Genomic DNA, 20628 nt, shown 5'->3' with positions numbered 1-20628 from the left:
ATACTCATGAATTAAAACCTGGGTGATTCTGTCATTTCCTTCATTTAAAATATTGTTTTAGCTTTTTAACTATTTGTTTCATAACAGATACTATATCAGAATTTATTTTGAAAAGGTAGAAAATGCAAAGACGAAGTATGAAACTGACTGAGCTGTAAACATAGTAGCTAAATTACTACAGTATGTGCTTTACCGAGTGAAAATATTTTAGATTTTTTTGTATTTCATTCCACTGAGGATTACTGGTGTTTTATTGTGAAATTACACACAATAACCCAAGTATTGTACACGGTGTCCTTATCTAAACACAGCAAAGATATTATGCAGTTAAGGCCCTAAAACTGAAACAGAATTTTAATAACTAATACTAGAGAATGAAAAATTAGATTTATTTTTTATTTTTGCTCTCGGCCGGCCTCGTCTTTACTGAGGCAGCCAGCACAGATGGTCGCCCTGAGACCAACACTATGTGCCAAAGTCACAAGACTCAGAGACACCCAGCCGTCGTGGACTCTGCTGCCAGACGTAACAGTGGTCGGTGAATATGACTGAGACGGATAAAAAAAGCCAATCCCATCGCAGGGTCGAGCTGGCTGGATGTTAGCGGAAATAACCGTGTCGGCCAAACAGAGAGAGAGAGAGAGAGACACTATTTTACATTTACATCTCAGGCACTGAACTCACACTCTACAAAGATGAGAAATTAAGACGGAGACTGACAGGACACGAGGCGCTTGTCAAAAGATAATTACAAAAAATCAGTGTGCGAACAAAAAGAATTTGGAGAGTATGAATTCCCCTGAATAATTACACAACCCCACCAAATTTCTCTCCCTCGCCATCTCTCTTTTCACTCAGCGTGTCAGTCCGCCTCCCTCTCCTCCCGCCTACTCCTCCCCCCTACCGGGAGTAAATGGGACGAGAGATCCGAGAGGCTGCTCTCCACATACAGTACAGTATATGAACATTATATCATTAATTTCTGCATTTAAGTTAAAATAGGATAAGATAAGATAGAACTTTATTAATCCCGGAGGAAATTCTTGTGCCAGAGATTGCTCAAAATTAAAAAAATTACAACAAGTTCAAGTGTATAAAATAAAAAGTACTATTTCCAGCACCAGTGCCTCAAAGAATAACAATAAAGTAAGATACATTCAGTAAAATTAGTAAATAAGATAAGTAAAATAAAAAAGGTAAAGTAAGCTAAAAAACAGAAAAGGAAGTAATATTGCACATGATGGACATGAATATGAATATTGCACACAATGAACAGTGATATTGCACAAGAGAATGGAAAAAGTAGTATTGCAGACTACTGCTATTACTATTATTGCATATTACTACTATTGCAGACTACTAAGTTTACTGAAAGCATGTCCATCAACAGTTACTCCCTCATGACTGAAATAAAGATTTCTGTTAGAACTGATCTGATGGCTAAAACTCTCTGCTTTGTACTTCCAACCAGAGCCAGTGTCACTTTAACATTTGTGTTAGTGAGCGTACTAAGACACCTGCGTATTAGTATTAAGTGCACTGTCCGTATAGTAGTTGTAGCTTAGTATAACAGTGCAGGGCTTCGCTGCATTTTCATGGTAGCTGTAATATGATTAGTTATTAATACAATCAGTAATTGAAACAATAATCATAGATTTAACTTTAATAATTAAATTAGATTACTTCACTGTAGTTGTACTGAAATCTATGGAAGAGTATTAGGGGCAGGCATAAGGAAACAAATGAGAGGAGGAAGATTTGTTGAAGAAATGCTGAAAATAAGAGAGAATAAAGTCGAAATGTCGAGAATAAGGTCAGTGTTCGTGCCAGGCATTTTTTTTTGCATTTTGAGAAATACCATTTTGAGAATAAAGACATAATGCAGATTAAATAGAACTACTAGCATGTACTGAAATTTCAACTTTGTTCTTGACATTTCTACTTTATTCCCGAAATGCAAAGTAAAATAAATAAATAATTCCCTTATACCTGGCCCTAATACTCTTCCACAGAAACCCGTCAATCATATTTATATTTATTTTTATTTCATTTTATTCTACTTTACTAGATTGTATCTTCCTCTGCATGGTGTTTTAAATGATGATCTAATGTATTTACAGTATGTATCTCAGGCAAAGCCAGTTTGAAAGGTGCTGTACACATAACAGGATTAGTAGCAGGAGTATTAACAGTAGTGATGATATTTGCAGTTTAGTATTAGAGTGTATTGTGATGCCATGTACTAGTAGATAAAGCTGTTTTAATTGTTAGTGTCAGTAGAAGTACAAGTGGTAATAGTGATGGTGGTGGTGGTATGAGGAGCAGTGGTTGTTAGTTGTAGCTGTTGGGAGGTCAGTTTCATTTCAGTACCTGGAGTTGAGGTGATCCTGACAACCTCTGACCTCCGTAGAGGACGGATGACCTCCATCCAGCAGCTGCTGAACTATCTGGTTAACGTCCAGGATCCTTCCCATCAGGCTGTTCATCTCCTGGTCCAGGCTCTCAAACCTGCAACAAAGGGCATTGTGGGATACGATGGGACAAAGTCAGTGGGTTAAGAGGTTTTCTGCATGGGTCAGAAACCCAGCTGAGCTTCCATTTGGTGCCACGGCGATCAAACCTCCCCATTCCTCACCGATGTGCCACCATCTCCACGTCCTCCAGTCTCTCTGGGATCTCCAGCTTGTCCAACCACTGCTCCTTCTCATCAATCCACAGCTCGCAGGCATTGACCTCGCTGAACATGCGGTAGACGGCAAGGGCGTCGTGGAGCCACTGCTGTCTGAGCACCGCCACCTCGACCACCTCTGTATACAGCTGCTCCACCTCTCCCATACGCACCTGCACCTCCTGCAGAGACGAACGGGGAAAAGACAGAACAGTAAAAGGAAGGACATAGAGAGGGGTAAAAGACAAGATGTAGAAGGAAAAGCAAAATACTTTATACCAAAAAAGTTCCCTGCTCACCTCCTGATCACGGTACCGCAGAGGCAGCGCCACCATGTGTTTGCGCAGTGCTAGTACATGCATACGATGTTTGTCGATGGCCTCGCTGACCCCTCTGTGTTTCTTTAGAAGGGACTGAGTCGAGTACTCATCATGTCCAAAGTCTTCGCTGGAGACTAGCCGGTAAGCGTCCTGCAGCCACGCCACCAGGTCGTCCGTCTCCGTAGAGAACTGAAAAAAGTTTAGCGCCTCCTGCAGGTGGCCGAGACGCTGCGCAGCCTGGTCCTCCAGCCTCTTCCACTCGCCCTTCACCTCCATGATGCGCTCCTGGATCCCCGCCGTGCCGAAGTTCTTCTCACTCAGGATCTGCTTTCCTCGCTTCATGGTGTTCTGGAAGAGCGGGAGAGGATGTAGGGATAACGGTGTTACTCCAAATGACTTCACACTGTATGCAGTAAAGTGGGACACTAGCCAGCGTAGAACAGAGAGTAGGACAAACTGACTGTTAGGTGTTTTAAAGGGTTAGTCTGGATTCACCAAAGTTATACAATAACACAAACTAACAGATCGAGGCAGCGGTGGACCAGCAACTCCCGTGTTCTGCAAGGTAAAATGACTGTTTTGTCAAAGGAGTCTGGTTGCTTTGAAGAGAGCATAGATAACGGCTTCAGTTCCCCGTCGGAAAGGGCTGTCTGACCGCAAGGAGAAGCAGTGAAAATATTCTAAATATAGCGTACACTTAATCTGATATTGATTTTTTTAGGTGTCTAAAATACGTTCTGCTGCTGCCCCCGACCACAGCAGTACATCGCTTTGCTCCCGTGCTGGTACTCCTGTCTGCTTCTCCAAACTGGGAGCGTGCCGACCGTCATCTACTGTACGTAATACACTGACTATGGAGAAGTACCTCATACAACCCAACTTCAAAACATCCAAACTATCCCTTTAAGTTAGGTGTTTTTTGTAGGTGAGCTCAAAAGTAATATATAAATGTATAAATTCACTGAAGTACATGAAGTTCAGAACAGAAACTCCAGGTACTGTAGGTATTCCAGGTGCTCGTTCTCACACACACAGACAAAAAAACACAAACACACCTGCAGCAGCGACCGGTGAGCCAGCAGTTCTCCAGCCAGGGTTTTGTGTTTTTGTAGTAGCTTCAGCACACTGCTCAGATCCTTCCCGTAACCCTGAGCTCCCAGGATGGAGCTCTTCTCCCTGATCCAGGCCTCCGACTCCTCCAGCTCCTAACAGGAGAACAAACAGACAAACAAAGAAAATATTTTAAAAAGAAAATCTATAGGTTTTAAATCCCTAAACTAATTTTAAAACAGGAAAAAAGGAAAGAAAAAGGAAAAGACGGAGACAAAAAGAGGTGAAGCAACGGTGGGAAAAGAAAAAAGCATCACTGAAAGAAAAACAGAGATAAGAAAAAACAATGTAAAGATAAAAAGTTCAGAAATGTAGAACAGTCCTCCTCAGTAATCCCTAAAGTCCATCTAGCACTGATCCCAGTCTGTTTCTGAGAGCCTCCCAAAAGGCAGAGGGGGAATTAGCCAAATGAATCAGTAATGGGATATAATTAGTGATCGTGAACCAATGACTCTTTGGACAAAGAAATCCGCTGTTCTCATTATACACTCATTACTTTCATAGTTCGTTCTAAAAGCTTATTCACTAACATTAATAACTCGTTCATCACCTCGGTGTTATCAAAGTGACAGACGGCTTATTCCGGAGATAGAAGCAGTCTGACACATGACTGCCGAATGAGACGAAATGATGCATATAACAAAACACAAAAGATATGTGATGAAGGAAGAAATGCTGTTGGAGTTCTCCGATCTGTAGGCTACTTGAACCACGTTTGGATTTATTTATATTTGTTTGTAATTATATATGTGGGAATATGTGTGTATCTGGCGTTGTAGTCTATCCTTTATTCCTTTATGTCCGCCTTGTAAAGCACTTTGTAATTGCTTGTTTTGATAAGTGCTTATGAACAACTTTAATATTATCCTTATTATATATGATATTATAAAAAAATGAAACCTTCATTGCATCCTTCACAACATGATACTAATAGCCTACAATCTAGTGTTAAATATTACAATTACACAGATAGTTAGGACCTTCTACAACACGTGATGTTAGTTGTCAAAACTAAGACATCAGCCAGGCGTTTCCCATCATGCAATGGGTCTTGCAGTCTGTGGAGAGCAACTGCGGCGCCTGACTTTAAAAACTGCAGCCGCCTCGATCTCGTAAGGTCATCTTTGCCCACGTGTGCATGACGTCAGAGCAAGTCGGGATCAAGTAGGACACAAATCTAACCGGCATGCATTGTGCGCCGATCGCCGGTGATCGATTCTGAATAAGGCCTGGCTCGTCTCCAACGAGTTTATCATCCCGTCGACCCATCCTACCTGAAAGAAGGCCCACAGTTGTCTCGACTCCTCGAGCTCATCTCGTCTTTTAGCTGCCAGTTGTTTCAGCTCCTCCAGACAGGAAGAGACATGGTTGACACGGTTACAGATCACCTGTGGGTCACACGGTTGGTAACCTGGGAAACAACAAAATGAGAATGAGAATGAGAATAAAACACACAATGCTGAAGATACAGTAAGGCACAGTAAAGTACAGTATTCATTACAGTAGTGTACTCTGAGCTGGACTACCTCAAAAACAAAAAAACATGCACAGAGTGTGCTGAGCAGATCACCTTACTGCTATCAGGTTCAGAAAATCTATTTTCCAGTTGTCTCAAGGTCAAATACGTCTTCACTTGACTAAATGAAATCAATACTGGCCTCCTCATTTCATTTAGTCAGTCTATGACAGATAACAAAACACTGAGGAACAGTTCAGAAACAATTGTTGCCTCAAATGACTCTTATATTTTTACCATCATGTAACAAATGTTACATTTGAATATTGTAGAAGTGTTATTGTGCACACCCTGTAGCTCTTATCAAGTTGCCTTTTGGATCAAAATATGCATCAGATCTAATTTTAGAAACGTTCTGATTAATGGCCTTTTAACCCTCCTGTTGTCTTCCCGTCGACCGTGCAATTTTTGGTCTGGTTTGACGGTTTATAAAGCATACGGTATAAATTATCGCCCAATTCTGTGTTAAACCTTTTTACCCAATTCATTCCAACTCATTTTCACAAGTTTTACACTTTTCTTTTTGTAATTTATGGTTAATAAACATTATTTCCATGAAATTACACCTAATCTTTGAGTAAAAAAAGCAGAAATTATTAATTATTTTGACTATAGTTAGTATCAGAGGAACATAATGTTGAGGGATTATCACAAACTGGTATAGGCTATGTCAAAGTTTAGTCAGAATATTATAAATATTATAATATAAAACATTTTCAATGGCAGCACATAATGATACCTTTTTTAGCTAACTGCTTTCCCACTCATTACCACAAGTTTTACCCTTTTTTTTTGTAATTTATGGTCAATAAACCTAATTTACATGAAATTATACCTATTTTCTGATTGAGAAAACCCCCCAGAAATTATGAATTACTTTCATTCATGTTATTTTGGGGCAGTTAGATGAAAGAAAACCTTATTTATGATATAATGAAGTTTGAAAACGGGTCAAATTTGACCCGAGGACAACAGTAAGGTTAAAAATCTAACTTTTTCAAGTTGATTATTATTCGGCATCCTGCTGTCAAATGATTATATATTTATGGAACAGTTTACGACATGGAAATATCAATATGCAATGCTAATTTGTTTTCACCTGAGATCATTCCTTTAAGGTGATTCTAACCAGATCAATTAAAAACTGCATTTCTTTTCATGCCAGCCTTCATTACAGGCAACAGAGACAGAATGTGTCATACTCATAAAACCACGCCCACCGGAGGGGAAACAATCGACACCACAATATGCAAACAAGGGCTGAAACGCTAACCAAATGCCTGTAGCGAGCTAAAAACACCAGATTTCAGCATGTCAAGGGATTATTTTAGCCCCTATGTCTACCAGGGCTGCAGCTGATACCAACAATGATGATGGCTGATGATGAAGTTAGCTGTTAGAAAGCTAATGTTAGCTTTTTGGACAAAATGCTTGCTGCACATGTGGGCATACTGAGTGTCAGGATCCCACAGTTTCCCCATCCTTCCTGCTGATGCCTCACGTTTGGTCCTCTTAAAGGATCGCTTTCTCAGTTCAGCAGCTTATAAAAACTTAGTTGTGGGTTCTTTACCCTGTTGGTAGTGCACAGCAGCACACAGCAGCACTACTAGGCTTTCTGTCGCTTGAGAAACGAGGTACCTTCAATACAAAGTCAACGGAGAGCGATGAATTGTTTTCCCTTCCAGTGTGTTCAGGACTTAATTAAGACTTTTGTTGTCACATAAAGCTAAAGACAGATCCAATGAAACATTTCACCAACACTATACACAATACAGGTGAGTAGTATACCCTCTATAGTGGTGAATTTGAGTGCAGCGGTGTTTAGCGTCTCGACCCGGTCAGCCTGCACTGCGATGTCGGCTTCCTGCAGGCTGTGTTTCTGCAGCAGGTCGTCCACCTCCAGGAGATGCTTCCCAAAGTCCTTCGACAGCAGCTGGATCTGAGAGAGAGAGAGAGAGAGCGGGAGATGGCGGGGAACATGTCATTATACATCAGGTTGTCTTTCTTTTACTAGTTTCATTTCTACTTTTTTCTGCTACTCACTCATTCAATTATTCTCTCTTCCCTCTCATTAGATTTCCTTTGATAAATCAAAAACATGCAAATATACTTTCGCTCTGTGTCTTTCTTCTTTAAATCTCTGTCTTTCTTGATCTCCCCTTTCACTCTCCATGTCCACTATTTCTTTCCTCTGTCTTTATTTAACTACTGAATATAGCAGAGTCTCTCTCTCTGGTCTCTTCTGGTACCTGTGTGTCCTCCATCCAGTCGATCATGTAGACCATGTCCTGAAACGTCTTCTGCAGGGCCAGGTTCTTCTCCAGCCGGGTCCTCCTCCCAGCCACCAGCTCCTTCAGCAGACTCCACTGGCCCAGGATGTTCTCCTTTCGTGCCAAGATCCGCCGGATGTCGTAGTATCCTTCTGACTCCATCTCGCCACCGAGCTCCACCACCACGCCGATCCGCTCTTCATACGAGGCTATGTCCGCCTCGATGGCCTCGTGTTTCTTCATCGCCGCCTCGACCGCTGGTAGGTCATAGCCAAAATTGTCCTGTAGGCGGAGAGAAGAACACATCGAAAGAAAAAGGTGTGAGGTGTGCAAGGCAAAGAGAGCGGGGAGACAAAGGGGGGAGGAGAGGAAGGGAGAGAGTGAAGGAAGACTAATCTAATGAACATTAATAACCACTGAATCTATGACGACCAAAGAAGGACTTTGACTTGCATACAGTAATACATGTACATTATATGTATATACACAGGTTGATTTTACACGACTGACATCAGCGTGTTTCATTTGAAAGCCTTCGACAGGGTGTTGAGGTAAACTACAAACTCAGACACTTCAGTGACAGAAGACATGACATAAAATGAGTTTAATGTGTGTGGATGTGTTAGTTTATATCTTATCTTTATATCACTAATCATCTGCAATATTTGACTTTGCATCCATGCAAAAGGGAAAACAGTTTGCATGAAACAATATATGATTTCTAATTTAAAGGGAACTGCTCAGCCTCTTAGCCGCTTATTTGCAATTCAGTCTTGAGTAGAAGAAGCATGTTTATATCACAAGTGCATCAGGTTCCTCACCTGCGATACAAGTCTCTGGTTCTCATTGAGCCAGGCTTGTCTCATGGTGGTTTTGTGGTCAAAGCACTGAGCCAGCAGCTCCAGCTTCTCCTGACGAATCAGCTCCTTGCGTAGAGCCACGCCCCGCTCATGTTCCGCCTTCTCCAGCCTCTCCCAGGCCTGGACAGAAAATGACAACAAAAAAACAGTTTAATAGAGGTCATTTAATAGAAAAAAATAAATGTAATGGAAAATATAACGGGTTAAACACGCTAGTGTCAGGTGAAAACTTTGGATACTAAGTTTGACTGCAGGTTTTCTCTCAACTGCTAAAGAGTGATGGCGATGTTTCAATCAATCAATAACTCGTATTAGTTGCGACTTAATTGTAGTAAAAGGTGAAATACTGTGTACAAAAGAAAAACAACACAGCTGGTGGATGTGTGACCTTGTTGATGTCTGAGATGAGCTTCCCATCATGAGGCACGTAGTGTTTCTGGTTGTTGGCTCTGAGCTTGCTTTGGATGGTGAACAGAAGGACCTCGAGGTTCCCCTTCTCCTGAAACCTGAGCGGGAAACACAAAACTTCAGTTAGTGATCCTGTTTCACAATATGGCGTCTTCTCTTTCAAATGTCCCCTCCTGTGTAGGACACGCTGAAAGTACTTCCAACTTTGTTCAAGAAAAACTCAGCTGCAAAGTTGGTCAGGGTTTCAGTGTCTTGCTCAAGGACGAGTTAGCAGCATGGATGCTTGCTCACGGGGCGGTTCGAGGACTCTCTCTGTTACCCGGCTGTCCAGTTTCATGACCATTCATCACTCTGAGGGAGTCTACTGTATGAACACCTGGGTGTTTAATACTGCTGAACCAATATGGTGACATATTCTGAACAAATGCAGAGCCACTCCATAAAAAAGAATTATGTTTTATATAAAAGACATTCAGGACCTTGATTTATGAAGACAGAACGTGTGCATGTGGACTCTATTAATACTGAGAAAGACATCTGCTATAGCAGGAAGTAACTATTATTTTCATTATTGATTTATCTGCTGATTATTTTCAGAATTAATCGATTGTTTTGTTCAGAGTTCAAGGTGATGTAGTTGATAAATTCTATGTATCGACTTACTGATTAATCAAATTAGTTTGTAGCTACAATTACAGTAGAACGCACAAACCAAAGCCGGGTTTCCACCAAAATGTTCCTGGTAATTTTAGTCCCGGGACTACTTTTCATGGATCTAAAAGGTTCCTTCAGCACATTGTTGTCTGCGTTTCCATGGCAGTCTCAAGACCTGCGAAGATTAGTGAAATTAGTCCGCTGACGTATGACAAAACAAATGACATGTGACGAGGGCTGCTGGTGGTCACGGCCTGCAGTTCAGTGTGCCTGCCTGTTTCATCTAAAACAAATATTTTTTTGTCTCACTGCAACGACATTCACTGCTGCATAGTATTTCCTGATGCACATTGGATGTAATAAATGAAATGCAGCAGAGGAGAATGAAACTAATCGTGTCTGTCTCCGCAGTAACTCATCTGTTGAGTGTTTGAGGGTTATTTATTTGTGCTTTAGAACGTAACTGCCATGAAACGATCAGAAAATATCTTTTGGTTTGATGCAAAGAGTTCCTCAAAAGGTTCCTGGTTCCGGGGAAAAGTTCCTACTGTCGAAACGGGGCTCAAGTTGCCAGTTGTATTTACAAGCAGTGTGTTAATGACTATATACTCCTCAGTTTGAATTCATATGCATGCATGAGTAGGCATACTTAATGTTTGTGTGTGCTAAAAAAATGCACTATAACATCAAGATGTCATTTTAAAAATCCACAAAAACGTACTTGATGGGCTTCTCTATGGTGCAGTAGGTTGTGAAGGCCTGTAGCTGCTGCTGAACTCCGGTCAGAGAGTTGGCAAACTTCTGGTTGCTGATGACCGCGATGGTCTTTTCTATCCAGTCCAGCAGGTCTGACGCCAGAGCCTCATAGCGGTTGACGATATTCTCTGCCTCAATACAATTATCTAGTACCTGAGTCAGACAGACGGAAGAAGGTTAGGAGGATTCAGAAAGAAAGAACGGGATACAGAGTTAAGAAGACACAGATACAGATACAGATACAGATACAGATTCTTCTACCTCCGCTCCAAAACAAAGGGACCTGGTTATTAAAACCAGTAAACACACTGAATAAAGCAATTCACGTTAAAAATCTGTGTTTCTCGGACGTTGTTTGGCGGAGACAGGATGCGAGCCGAGCTGCCGCTAACATTTGCTCAGCTTGTTTCTCTGATAACTTAAGATCCAGACGTTAAAATATAGAGTTAAAAACAACCAAGATCTAAAAAACTGTATCTTAAAACTGGATAAAAAGTACATTTATGACAGCTCCTGGAAGACAACCACAACCCTGACGCATGTGCAATGACGCTATTGACAACAACCAAATAAAACGGACCGTTACCTTGATTAAAACGACAGATTTCTCTCGGTGTGAAAATTGTTGGAAACATATGGGATAACAACAAAATATTAAACATAGATCTAGTCGTTTTTAGACATTTTAATGCGGAAAAGTTACATAATATACCTTTAAGCCCTCGTACATTTTGATGATTTGTAACGTGTGTTTTAACGAGCAAACACTTCTGGCCCTTCACCTCTCATTGAATGTCTATGTGTGTGTATCTGCACATGTGTGTGTGATCTGTTACCTTGCCAACCCTCTTGCCCTCCACAATAAGAGCCTTCATCTTGGAGAAGTAGTGGTAGTAGGAGACCACATAGGTGATGATGGATTTCTCATCTGGGTTCTCTGTGTTCACATCTGCACCGGAGGGAGGAGGCGGAGACAGAGAGGAGAAGAGTTAACATCTTCATGGCTTTAGGTGGAGGCACACAGTAACTATTTATCTCAATGAGTACAAAAACAACATTTCTATGGCACTATTATGGATATAATAAGGATGTATTGCTGTGTGTAATGTGGTTTGACTGACACCGAGACCAGTTAAACCTTCTCACCCTCAGGGTCCAGGAGCTTGGTGAGGCCCAGGTGCTGCTCAGCGATGTTGAAGGCTTGCTGGAGGTTGTGGGTTGCATTGGACCGCGTCAGCTTGTGGAACTCTATCAGGTCAGGTCTGGAGGGTACAAGATGATGAAACAGACTCTGTCATGTTTGTATGACTCTAATCCTAAAATCAAACCGATTACACATCTTTCCACTCTTTGTCTTTTTAACATGTTAGCACGCTATAGAGATGTGTTAAATCTACTCCCTACCTGTGTCTGTGTATGAGTGCATTGAAGGCGAGGCCGTCTCTCCAGCAGGTGGTGAAGTTCTGGATGTTGACCTCAGGGTACCTGAAGCACAGAGAGATATTTTCTTACATCTTTAAATGCAAACCAAGGAGCACCGACACTAACACACCGACTTGGTACGTTACATAAACGATCATGAAATTCACAGTTTCCTGTATTTTTATTTCACTGCTCACCCTGCGGTCTTCATCTGGCACCAGAGCAGCAGGGCATCCTTGGCAGAGCGAGTTTCTCTGTTGTCCTCTGTCTCTATTTTGATCACCTGGATCTGAACAAGAACACAGCGAAGCAACAGTTCAGCGATTGTGGGCGAGATATTGTGGTATAGACCCTTCAGCATCTGTTCCATAAAGTTTTAAATACTGCGCTACTTTCTTTTTGGGGAAAACACATTCACATTTTAAATATTACTGTGTCTACTAGTGTGTTTAGTGTCTGGAATTTGAACTTACCTCTTACTACATATTTAACTAGAGTCTATTATATAGGGAGCAGTGAAAGAGTGAATGGAGGAGGACTGGGGAAACAGCCACGAGAGCACCACCAGCCCTGTTCGAATCACAACTCAGACGTCTGGAACTAGTCAAGAACAAAGGTCAGAGCCACATTGCCCTGACAGTACTCCTGAAAGCTCAAAGGAACACACACTGTGAGAGAGCATTAACAGTAAAAACACGCACGAGCAGTTAGAGCTGATGATTTCAGTGCAGAGGAAGTGCAGAGCCATTATAACGCCTGATGATAGGTGACAGTGACAGCCATTCAACCAATAACATCACAGTGACATGATCCAAGGTAATTGGGGACATGACACCCTGGAATCAGCTGCTACCCATGTCGTTAGGCACAACACTGCACACACAGTCTTACATATAAAAACACACACACATACACGCATGAACTCACATGCAAAATGATGAACACATGTAAAGTAGGTACACAAATGCTCACCAATAGAGACCAGATGAGGTTTGGGATTATGCTAGTCTCTTTATTCTGAGAGAATATCATAATATGTGAAACCAGCCTAGATGTTATTTCAGCAGCAGATACATCATAATAATATATAAACAATGCATCAACTACTGTAAAGATCTGAAGATGGAAAAAACTTCACATCATTGTAAATTAAATATCGGATATCGGGCCGATAATGACTCAAATAGCTGGATCGGATATCGGTGACAAAGGGACCGATTTACTCAATTAAATTCTATGTTTATATACTATATACATTATATACTGGAAGTTTAATTCCTGTTTAAGTTTTGACCAATTTGTTGCAATTAATTCCTGTTAATTTTGAAGATTTTTTACCAAGTTGCTGGTGTACGATATATTATTATAATAATAAATAACAATTCAATAAATTTATATCTATGTATTTATTTCTTACATTTTGTTTTACAAAGATAAGAAGGCAAGATTTAAGTCAAGCCTGATGTTGCCTTACACATAATAGAGTGATACCAGTCACTTCCACACAGTGAGACATACAGCTTATTAATTAAACACTGGTATCGGATCAGCACTCCTCGTATCGGCTGATACATAAAGCTAACGATATCGGGACTGAAAAAGTTGGATCGGTGCATCCCTAGATTAAATCAATAATCAGTAAATCCCATAAATAATCAATGGATTAACCATTAAATATGATGAGTTAGCTGCTGTCCTAGCGGGATAAAACATGAGGAAGACGCACAGAAAATAAACTTGCAGTGTTGTTTAACACAGAAAACTAAATCTAAGTTCGAGTAGAATCACACTTCAACATGATTCCTCTGGTTTGTCTCTTATTCTGTAAAGAGGCTGTAACACAATTGTTCTTTCTTTGCTGTCAACCAACTAAAAAGGGTAAGAAAAGACAACAATGTTAAACCAATGTGCCAGATAAACCCACAAGGAATGTATAAAATAATTACAAACATCTCACCGATAATCTGAATCTCTATATCTTGTCAGATATACAGTGAAGCTACATCAACGTGTCTCCATTCAGACTCATTGTAAACAGCAGGGCAGTGTGTTAGATAAGCAAACACACAGACATACTGCACACAACACAAGGACGTTCGACCAAATATATACAACACTGCAGTCACTGCAAATAATAACCGTCTGTTATTATTTGTGAATGGTTCTGTAAATACTTTAGGATTACCTCTTCCTTTGCCTGTCAATCCTCTCCCTTCTTTCGCCTCTCTCCCCCTCTCTCTCCCTTTCTTTCTGTCTCGCTCACTCTTTCCGCCTGTGTGCAGTTACTGCAGTGGTTTGGCCCTACAGTACCTGCTGACTGGACAAAGCAAACTCTCACTTTCACCACAGAGGAAGGGAGGAAAGGGGAAAAAGAGGTGGAGATGAGGAGAGACAAAGTGCAAGATAGCTGGAAGCCTCTCGGACGACATAAATCTCAGCCGACCCTGGACAGTTCTCCATCCTACGGACATTATTCTTAAGCACTTAAATGTTGGGTTAAATTAAAGTGGCAATAGATACGTTTTTTTGCTTTATGAAGTAAATGTTGATTGCACAATGTAACGGCTAAAGAATAAAGACAGCATCAGTGTTTAGATTGGTTCCCTAGAAGCCTCGCTTTTAATTCTGTCTGTCTCCGAGTTGTGATCTCCCTGGAAAATGAAGGCTTGATTTACAGCACAAAGGAAGAGGAGGGCGCTTGAGTTGCGTCAACACTTATGAAGGTAATAAAATAATAACATGGAGGTCTAAATCAAGACGGCAAACTCTTTATTGTCTCCAACAGCAGCGCATTACAGTTTCAGTTCTTACTGTACCTTTCACAACCTGTCTAACGTGCCCAACCGGCCCAACCTTACCTGCCTACTTATTAATACTACCAGGTGTTTTACTCTGCCTTAATCATAGCACTGAGATCACGCTTCCTAGTTCAAATTCTTACGCTTGTTTCTTGCTTTGGACAGTAGCCACGCTTCTAACGATATATTAAAGAAATGCAGTGCGTTCTGTGTTGTTGATAGCTCGGAGGAAAACAGAGAGCGATCTGGTTGTCTTTGCGATAGCGGTACCAACAATAACACCACTTGGAAATGCTCAGGGGGACTTATATATAAATATCTTTATTTATTTAAGAACACAAATTCAGCACTTTGTGATGGAACTGTTCTTTACTATGAGACAGAAGTAATGTTCTCTTATTTAATATTTAAACAAGACTAAAACAATAGTGCTGTTAGTTTCATGTTTAATTGGTGTCATTGTTACACTATCTTCACATGAGTTGCATGAAGTTACATGATTTGCATACTTACTACCACTGCTAGTTTTAAATATCACCAAAATAAATCTCAATAAAGATAAAGGCTGCTTTGATAATAAACAGTAGGGATGGCAGTAGCCTAAAGGAGACAAATGATAAAGACAGCAGAGTAAGAGTGTGAAGAACCTGATTTCTATTTGAACCTTTGTTAATCATCAGAAACTTGACTGAGCACATATCACTGACGGTGAACTCTGACTGAAGGTCACAGTTAGGCCTCACCTCACCTGCTTATTTACCACAACATCAATGCTTGTTGTTTCCCATCAGACAACCATCCTTTCCCCCCGTCCTCACTTCTTTCATAATTACTCCCTCTCTTTCACACACACACACACACACACACACACACACACACACACACACACACTCCTGAACACCAGTCTTCTGCACTGCTCTTCTTTCTCAGCGCATGCAAAATTGAAGAGGCCATCGACTGGTGGTGGCTCATGGGAGCAGGAGAGCGGGACGACGGCCAAGCTCACAGCTAATGGTGGCGGAGCTAGAAGTCAACTAACGCTGCTGTAGCCCAAACTGTTCAGTTACAGCGTCTTAGCAAGACTAAGAACACAACAAAAGACAAAACAGGCATTACTGAATTAACTATCAAGCATGTTACCAAGCCTGTTATTTTCATACGTTAATTCGGATCCGAAAGTCACACAGTAACACAAATAAACTAACCAATGGATGTAGCAGTAGACCGGCAACTCCTGTGTTCTGAATTAATGGTTTTGTCAATGGAGTCTGGTGGCTTTGAAGAGAACGATATAACGGCTTTAGTTTTCCGTCAGAAAGGGCTGTCTGACGGCGAGGTAGAGTGGTGAAAATATTCTAAATATAGCGTACACTTAAAGAGATATTGATTTTTTTAGGTGGCTAAAATACGTTTTGCTGCTGCCCCCGTCCACAGCAGTATATCACTTAGTTTCTGTGCATCAGTGCTGTAACCTAAGTCACTGCTTTTTGCTGATGGCTGAACAGGATTTTCCATTTGAAGAGCCCGGAAAAAAATGCAGATGGAGTTGACCTTTAACTAATTACCTACCAACATGTCATTCAGATTAAACACTGAAACTTGACTTTGTACAATACTGTTTTGGGAAATTCTGGAAACTAGAATTACCGCCTCGCAGTTGTACGCCTCAGCCCAAAAGTCAAGTTCCAGTTTACATCCATGTCTGTCCAAAATATCATCACTCCATCATTTCATCCTATTGCACATTTGTGTGAAATCATAATTAGCTATGAATTCTTGAGTTAAAAGAATCAGTTCATGCTTGAGTCCAGGTGGACGTTTGCGCCAAATTTGAAAAAATCCCTCCAGGCGTTTCAGAGATATCACGTTCATGAGAATGGGGACGGACGGACGGACGGACAACCCGAAAACATACTGCCTTCAGCCACGGCTGTCACCGGCACAGAGGCATAAAAAACACGTAAGTCTGTGCAAGGTGTGATTTCTTGATAACAAAAATAAAGACCACAAACTGGAACATGCACACTTACATGTCCATTATGAACTTCAGCAGTGAACATCATACAACATTCATTTCAGCATTTCCAAATGAACTTATGAGTCTACTTCTATTGCACACACAGAACATTCATCCTCTTTGTCTCACTAGCCCGGCTTGCAGAGGATCACTCAACATACTGAGACCCAAGTCTGCTAGCATTGCTGTTAAATGTGCTTTGTTGTAGGTCGCCAGGCCTGCATGACAATACTGAGTCCCAGGAGACAGCTACTAGGCGGCTGTGCACCATGAATGTTACAGAAGGGTCTGAATAATGCTAAACAAGCATTTTGTGCCAAAGCCAGGCTGTAGCACTGGAGCGTAATAAAGAGGAGCCGTGGGCTTCTGCTGTACTTACATGGCAGGAACTGATCCTGTATCACTGCTGCTAAAGCCTGGAAACCTGTGCATGTGGGTGTGTGATAGTATGTGCATGTCAAGATGTGATATAGGTGTGTGTGTGTGACTAGATAGATCTGATACACTGATGGAGTGTGTATGTAAGAGAGCGAGTGCAGTGTGAGTGTGTGTCCTTGTTGAAGAGCAGACTGGAAGGCGACTGCTACCTCTAGGCCTCTGAGCCCTGAGTGACATTCAGGCTTTATCCACCAAACACTGCTGTCGCTGTCGCACACTGATGATGCGGCAGTTGTGACAGCCCCCCCCCCAAACAGAACCGCTGGCAGCTCATCCTAAACGAAGCCACTGCTGATTACAGCATCCCTGTGCATCAGTAAGTAGCATGGGAACACGTGCCAGCATCTCAGTGCACTAATGGAGAAGCTCACTTTAAAGCCTTAGTATACAACGGGAAGAATCAAATATTAGAGAGTCATAATTTGTTCTTTTTGTCCAGCGTACTTTCATTAGCTAGAAACATCCATGTGATACTGCTGATATCAGACCACTAACAGGCTTAAAGTTACAATCCTTAAGAGTTACATGAAGTCAAACCCTGCAGATCTTTCCAGCGATAGCCATTTAATGTATTTACATTCTATAATTGACCCTTCGCTCTGCCGTGCCCCCTCGCTGCTACTCCATCAGGCTGTCAGAGTTAACATAGAGCCCACACCGTCACTAACTGCACTCCCTGCATAAATATCATCGAATTTTCGGAAAAACAAAAAAGCGATTTCAGAGAAAAGCAGACAGAAGGGTCTTCAATCTGCGTTAGGAGGTTACATCAGGATGGATATCGGATGTATCAGGATGTAAAATTGATTCAGCAGCAAAAACAGGTGAAAAAGATAAATATAGAAGCTACAGATCACAGTGTAAAGATGAACCATCACCTGGTGATCGAGACAGAAGACAATGAAATTAAGGAACAACACTGTTCCGGGTAAGTCTTCGTTCACTGTAACAATGATTAAAACCAACCTCTCCGAGTAACGAGTATCACTATTACACAACGTTTAACCACAACTAGCTTGAAATCCACAAAACCAGCCTGAAAATGAAGAAGATCTGAAAGGATTGCATTAAAGTCTACGGAGCAGAGCCGGATAGTTGTTGACCCTGGTCGAAGCTGGCTGATGCTACGCTGCGATTGGCAAACAATGTAGCATGTAATCCAGTTTTCAATCTCCTAGTGCCGAATCAGAGCTGTATTAAGTTACTACAAATGCAAACTGAACATTTCCTCCTGCTGCTGCTTCACATTCGACTGGCTTTGATCGTGAAGTAGGAACAAGAAACTCAACGTATTCGTCACAAAGCTGGCTGCGATTGTTCATCAGAAATGCGTCTAGACAAGACACTGTCAGATTCAGCATTTTTCTGACCAAGGATCAGTTACAAATAATGCAGGGGAGTAACGCAACAACAATGACCAGCCACGGTAAGCTGTTAGATGAAGAGCTGCAGACATCGGACTGCACTCCTCAGCAAGGTAACCAACTTTAGTGCGTCCTGCTGTTGAGTGAATAAATGATTTTTGACTAACTACGACAGCGTGAGTTTGTTTGGTTGCACTGTAAACAGATACACCAGCTGCTATTCTGTTGAATTTCTGACAAAGTGACTTCTCAATAAGTTGTTTGTTGTCATATTAAGCTGAAAAAATGCTGTTACCACAGTAACCAAGGGTGTCGCCAAATCAACCAGGACTGAAATCTTATTATAACGATGACTAAAATCAGAGTTTCCTCACTGTCGAAATGAAAAACTGACAACAAAAGTCATATATAACAGAAATCAGAGAAAAAACAAAATCATTTTTTGCTCATTGCCCAAAATAAGATGTTAGGACAAGCTTTTTAACATCTCCCAAACCTAGCCACTACATTACTGAGCTGTGATAAAATGTCATACAATAGGTGTTTTATATGTGTTTGTGTTTACCTGGAAGCGTAGGATGATGGTCCACATAAGGCCCAGGGTGAGACGGTGGTTTCCATCCACAATGTCGTGGGAACCAACATTTTCCAGGTGAACCCTCTGTTCTTTAAGGAACTGGAGGGCTTTGTCGACGTTCTCCAGGCAGTGGATCCGCATACGACCCCGTGTAGGTCTCGGCTGGGGGGAAATAAGAGGGATTATAAACAGAGATAACTTTTTCAATGGACAAGTATATATACAAAATAATATGTACATACAAACTTTTCTGGTGAAGCAGTGGCTAATGTTATAATGAGGTTGCTAGGTAACACGGCTAATTTTGAAGTAATGTATTGATGTTCAGAAAGGCCGCATAGAGCTCCTTTAACACTTCACATCCTATGACGGATCAGTTAAAAGCAGTGTTGGGAAGTTACTCAGGAAGTTACTTTTTACTTATTACTCCTTTAAAAAGTAATAATTATACTTTACTTATTACTTGGTATCAAAAGTAATTAGATACATTACTTGTTATATTATTGCAGGAAAGTCAGTAAATCAGTCTGCATTGATCAATAAATGAATGTGGGTGATTCTTGCAGTATCTGCTGCTTTATACTGTATGAAAAGCTTCTCCTTCTCCTTCAGACTGCAGCATCTGAAGGCAGCAGGACATATGTTGATAAATTTGCAGCCTCTGAGAAGTGCCGCACTAGAACACAGAGCCGTTACGCACGTCCGTTCACCCTGTTTACCTTCACAAAACCGCCTGAAACCAACACCACTGCTGCTGCTGCAGTATAACCATGCAGATCTCTGCACACATCAGTCTGGTCAGTTAGAGCTTAATATTCTGCTTTTTTAAAAAGGATATGTCCAGTTACCTGGGCTCTCCATAGCTTTGTTTATGAGACCAGTGATATAATGTCATGTGACTGGCTCAGAGAGTATTTTATAGTCACCACACCCGCTGATCTATATTCACCTTCACCCAGCGGTTTTGCATGTTGCGCTGCTGCACATTCATGAACGTAAACAGAAGGTGCACATTGAGAAAAGCCCTACCACCTTGTGCTTGGCATGTATTATTCAAATTTCAACTGAGGGTGCAAAATATTAAACTGAGGGTGCAAAGCATGCTCATGCATCCTCATAGAACCGGGACGGTCTCTTCCTCTCCCTCAGGGTACGGTCACACAAACGCCCGAGGTGGTATTCGCCGAAAAGATCACCAAAGGTCAACTCGATGTGAAGATGCACACTGACCTGCCACGCGGTCATGTCACCGTAACATAAGTCTACCTGGCACAAAAAACAAATTGTGTTCTGGTAACGCAGTAACGCAGTGTTACTTGGATTAATAACATAATATAATTACAGTAATATATATAATTGTTTTGGAAATTGTAATCCCTTACACTACTCAATACTCGGGAAAGTAATAATATTACAGTAACTGCCCAACACTGATTAAGAGAAACTACAA

The 20628-nt window shown here is 41.3% G+C and overlaps 1 protein-coding gene across 3 annotated transcripts in view; it reads right to left on the bottom strand.

Annotated features, from left to right (window-relative positions):
• The window catches only part of LOC119491426 (spectrin beta chain, non-erythrocytic 1-like), a 95285-nt gene that overhangs the window by 58348 nt on the left and 16309 nt on the right, over positions 1–20628 (bottom strand). For all 3 annotated transcript variants that reach the window (XM_037775461.1, XM_037775462.1, XM_037775463.1), the window contains 15 exons: positions 19167–19340; positions 12182–12273; positions 11967–12047; positions 11709–11824; positions 11399–11511; positions 10528–10715; positions 9133–9250; positions 8706–8864; positions 7864–8166; positions 7403–7553; positions 5373–5509; positions 4044–4193; positions 2968–3336; positions 2636–2850; positions 2371–2508 (listed from right to left, as the gene is read on the bottom strand). In XM_037775461.1, the coding sequence (XP_037631389.1) occupies positions 2371–2508; positions 2636–2850; positions 2968–3336; positions 4044–4193; positions 5373–5509; positions 7403–7553; positions 7864–8166; positions 8706–8864; positions 9133–9250; positions 10528–10715; positions 11399–11511; positions 11709–11824; positions 11967–12047; positions 12182–12273; positions 19167–19340 (2504 nt within the window). The remainder of the gene's footprint in view (positions 1–2370; positions 2509–2635; positions 2851–2967; positions 3337–4043; positions 4194–5372; positions 5510–7402; positions 7554–7863; positions 8167–8705; positions 8865–9132; positions 9251–10527; positions 10716–11398; positions 11512–11708; positions 11825–11966; positions 12048–12181; positions 12274–19166; positions 19341–20628) is intronic.

The sequence above is a fragment of the Sebastes umbrosus genome, chromosome 7 (assembly GCF_015220745.1).
Source record: "Sebastes umbrosus isolate fSebUmb1 chromosome 7, fSebUmb1.pri, whole genome shotgun sequence".
In the NCBI taxonomy this organism is placed as follows: Eukaryota; Metazoa; Chordata; class Actinopteri; order Perciformes; family Sebastidae; genus Sebastes; species Sebastes umbrosus.
Note: the sequence above shows the minus strand (reverse complement) of the source record. Positions and strands in the feature narration are given on the sequence as shown.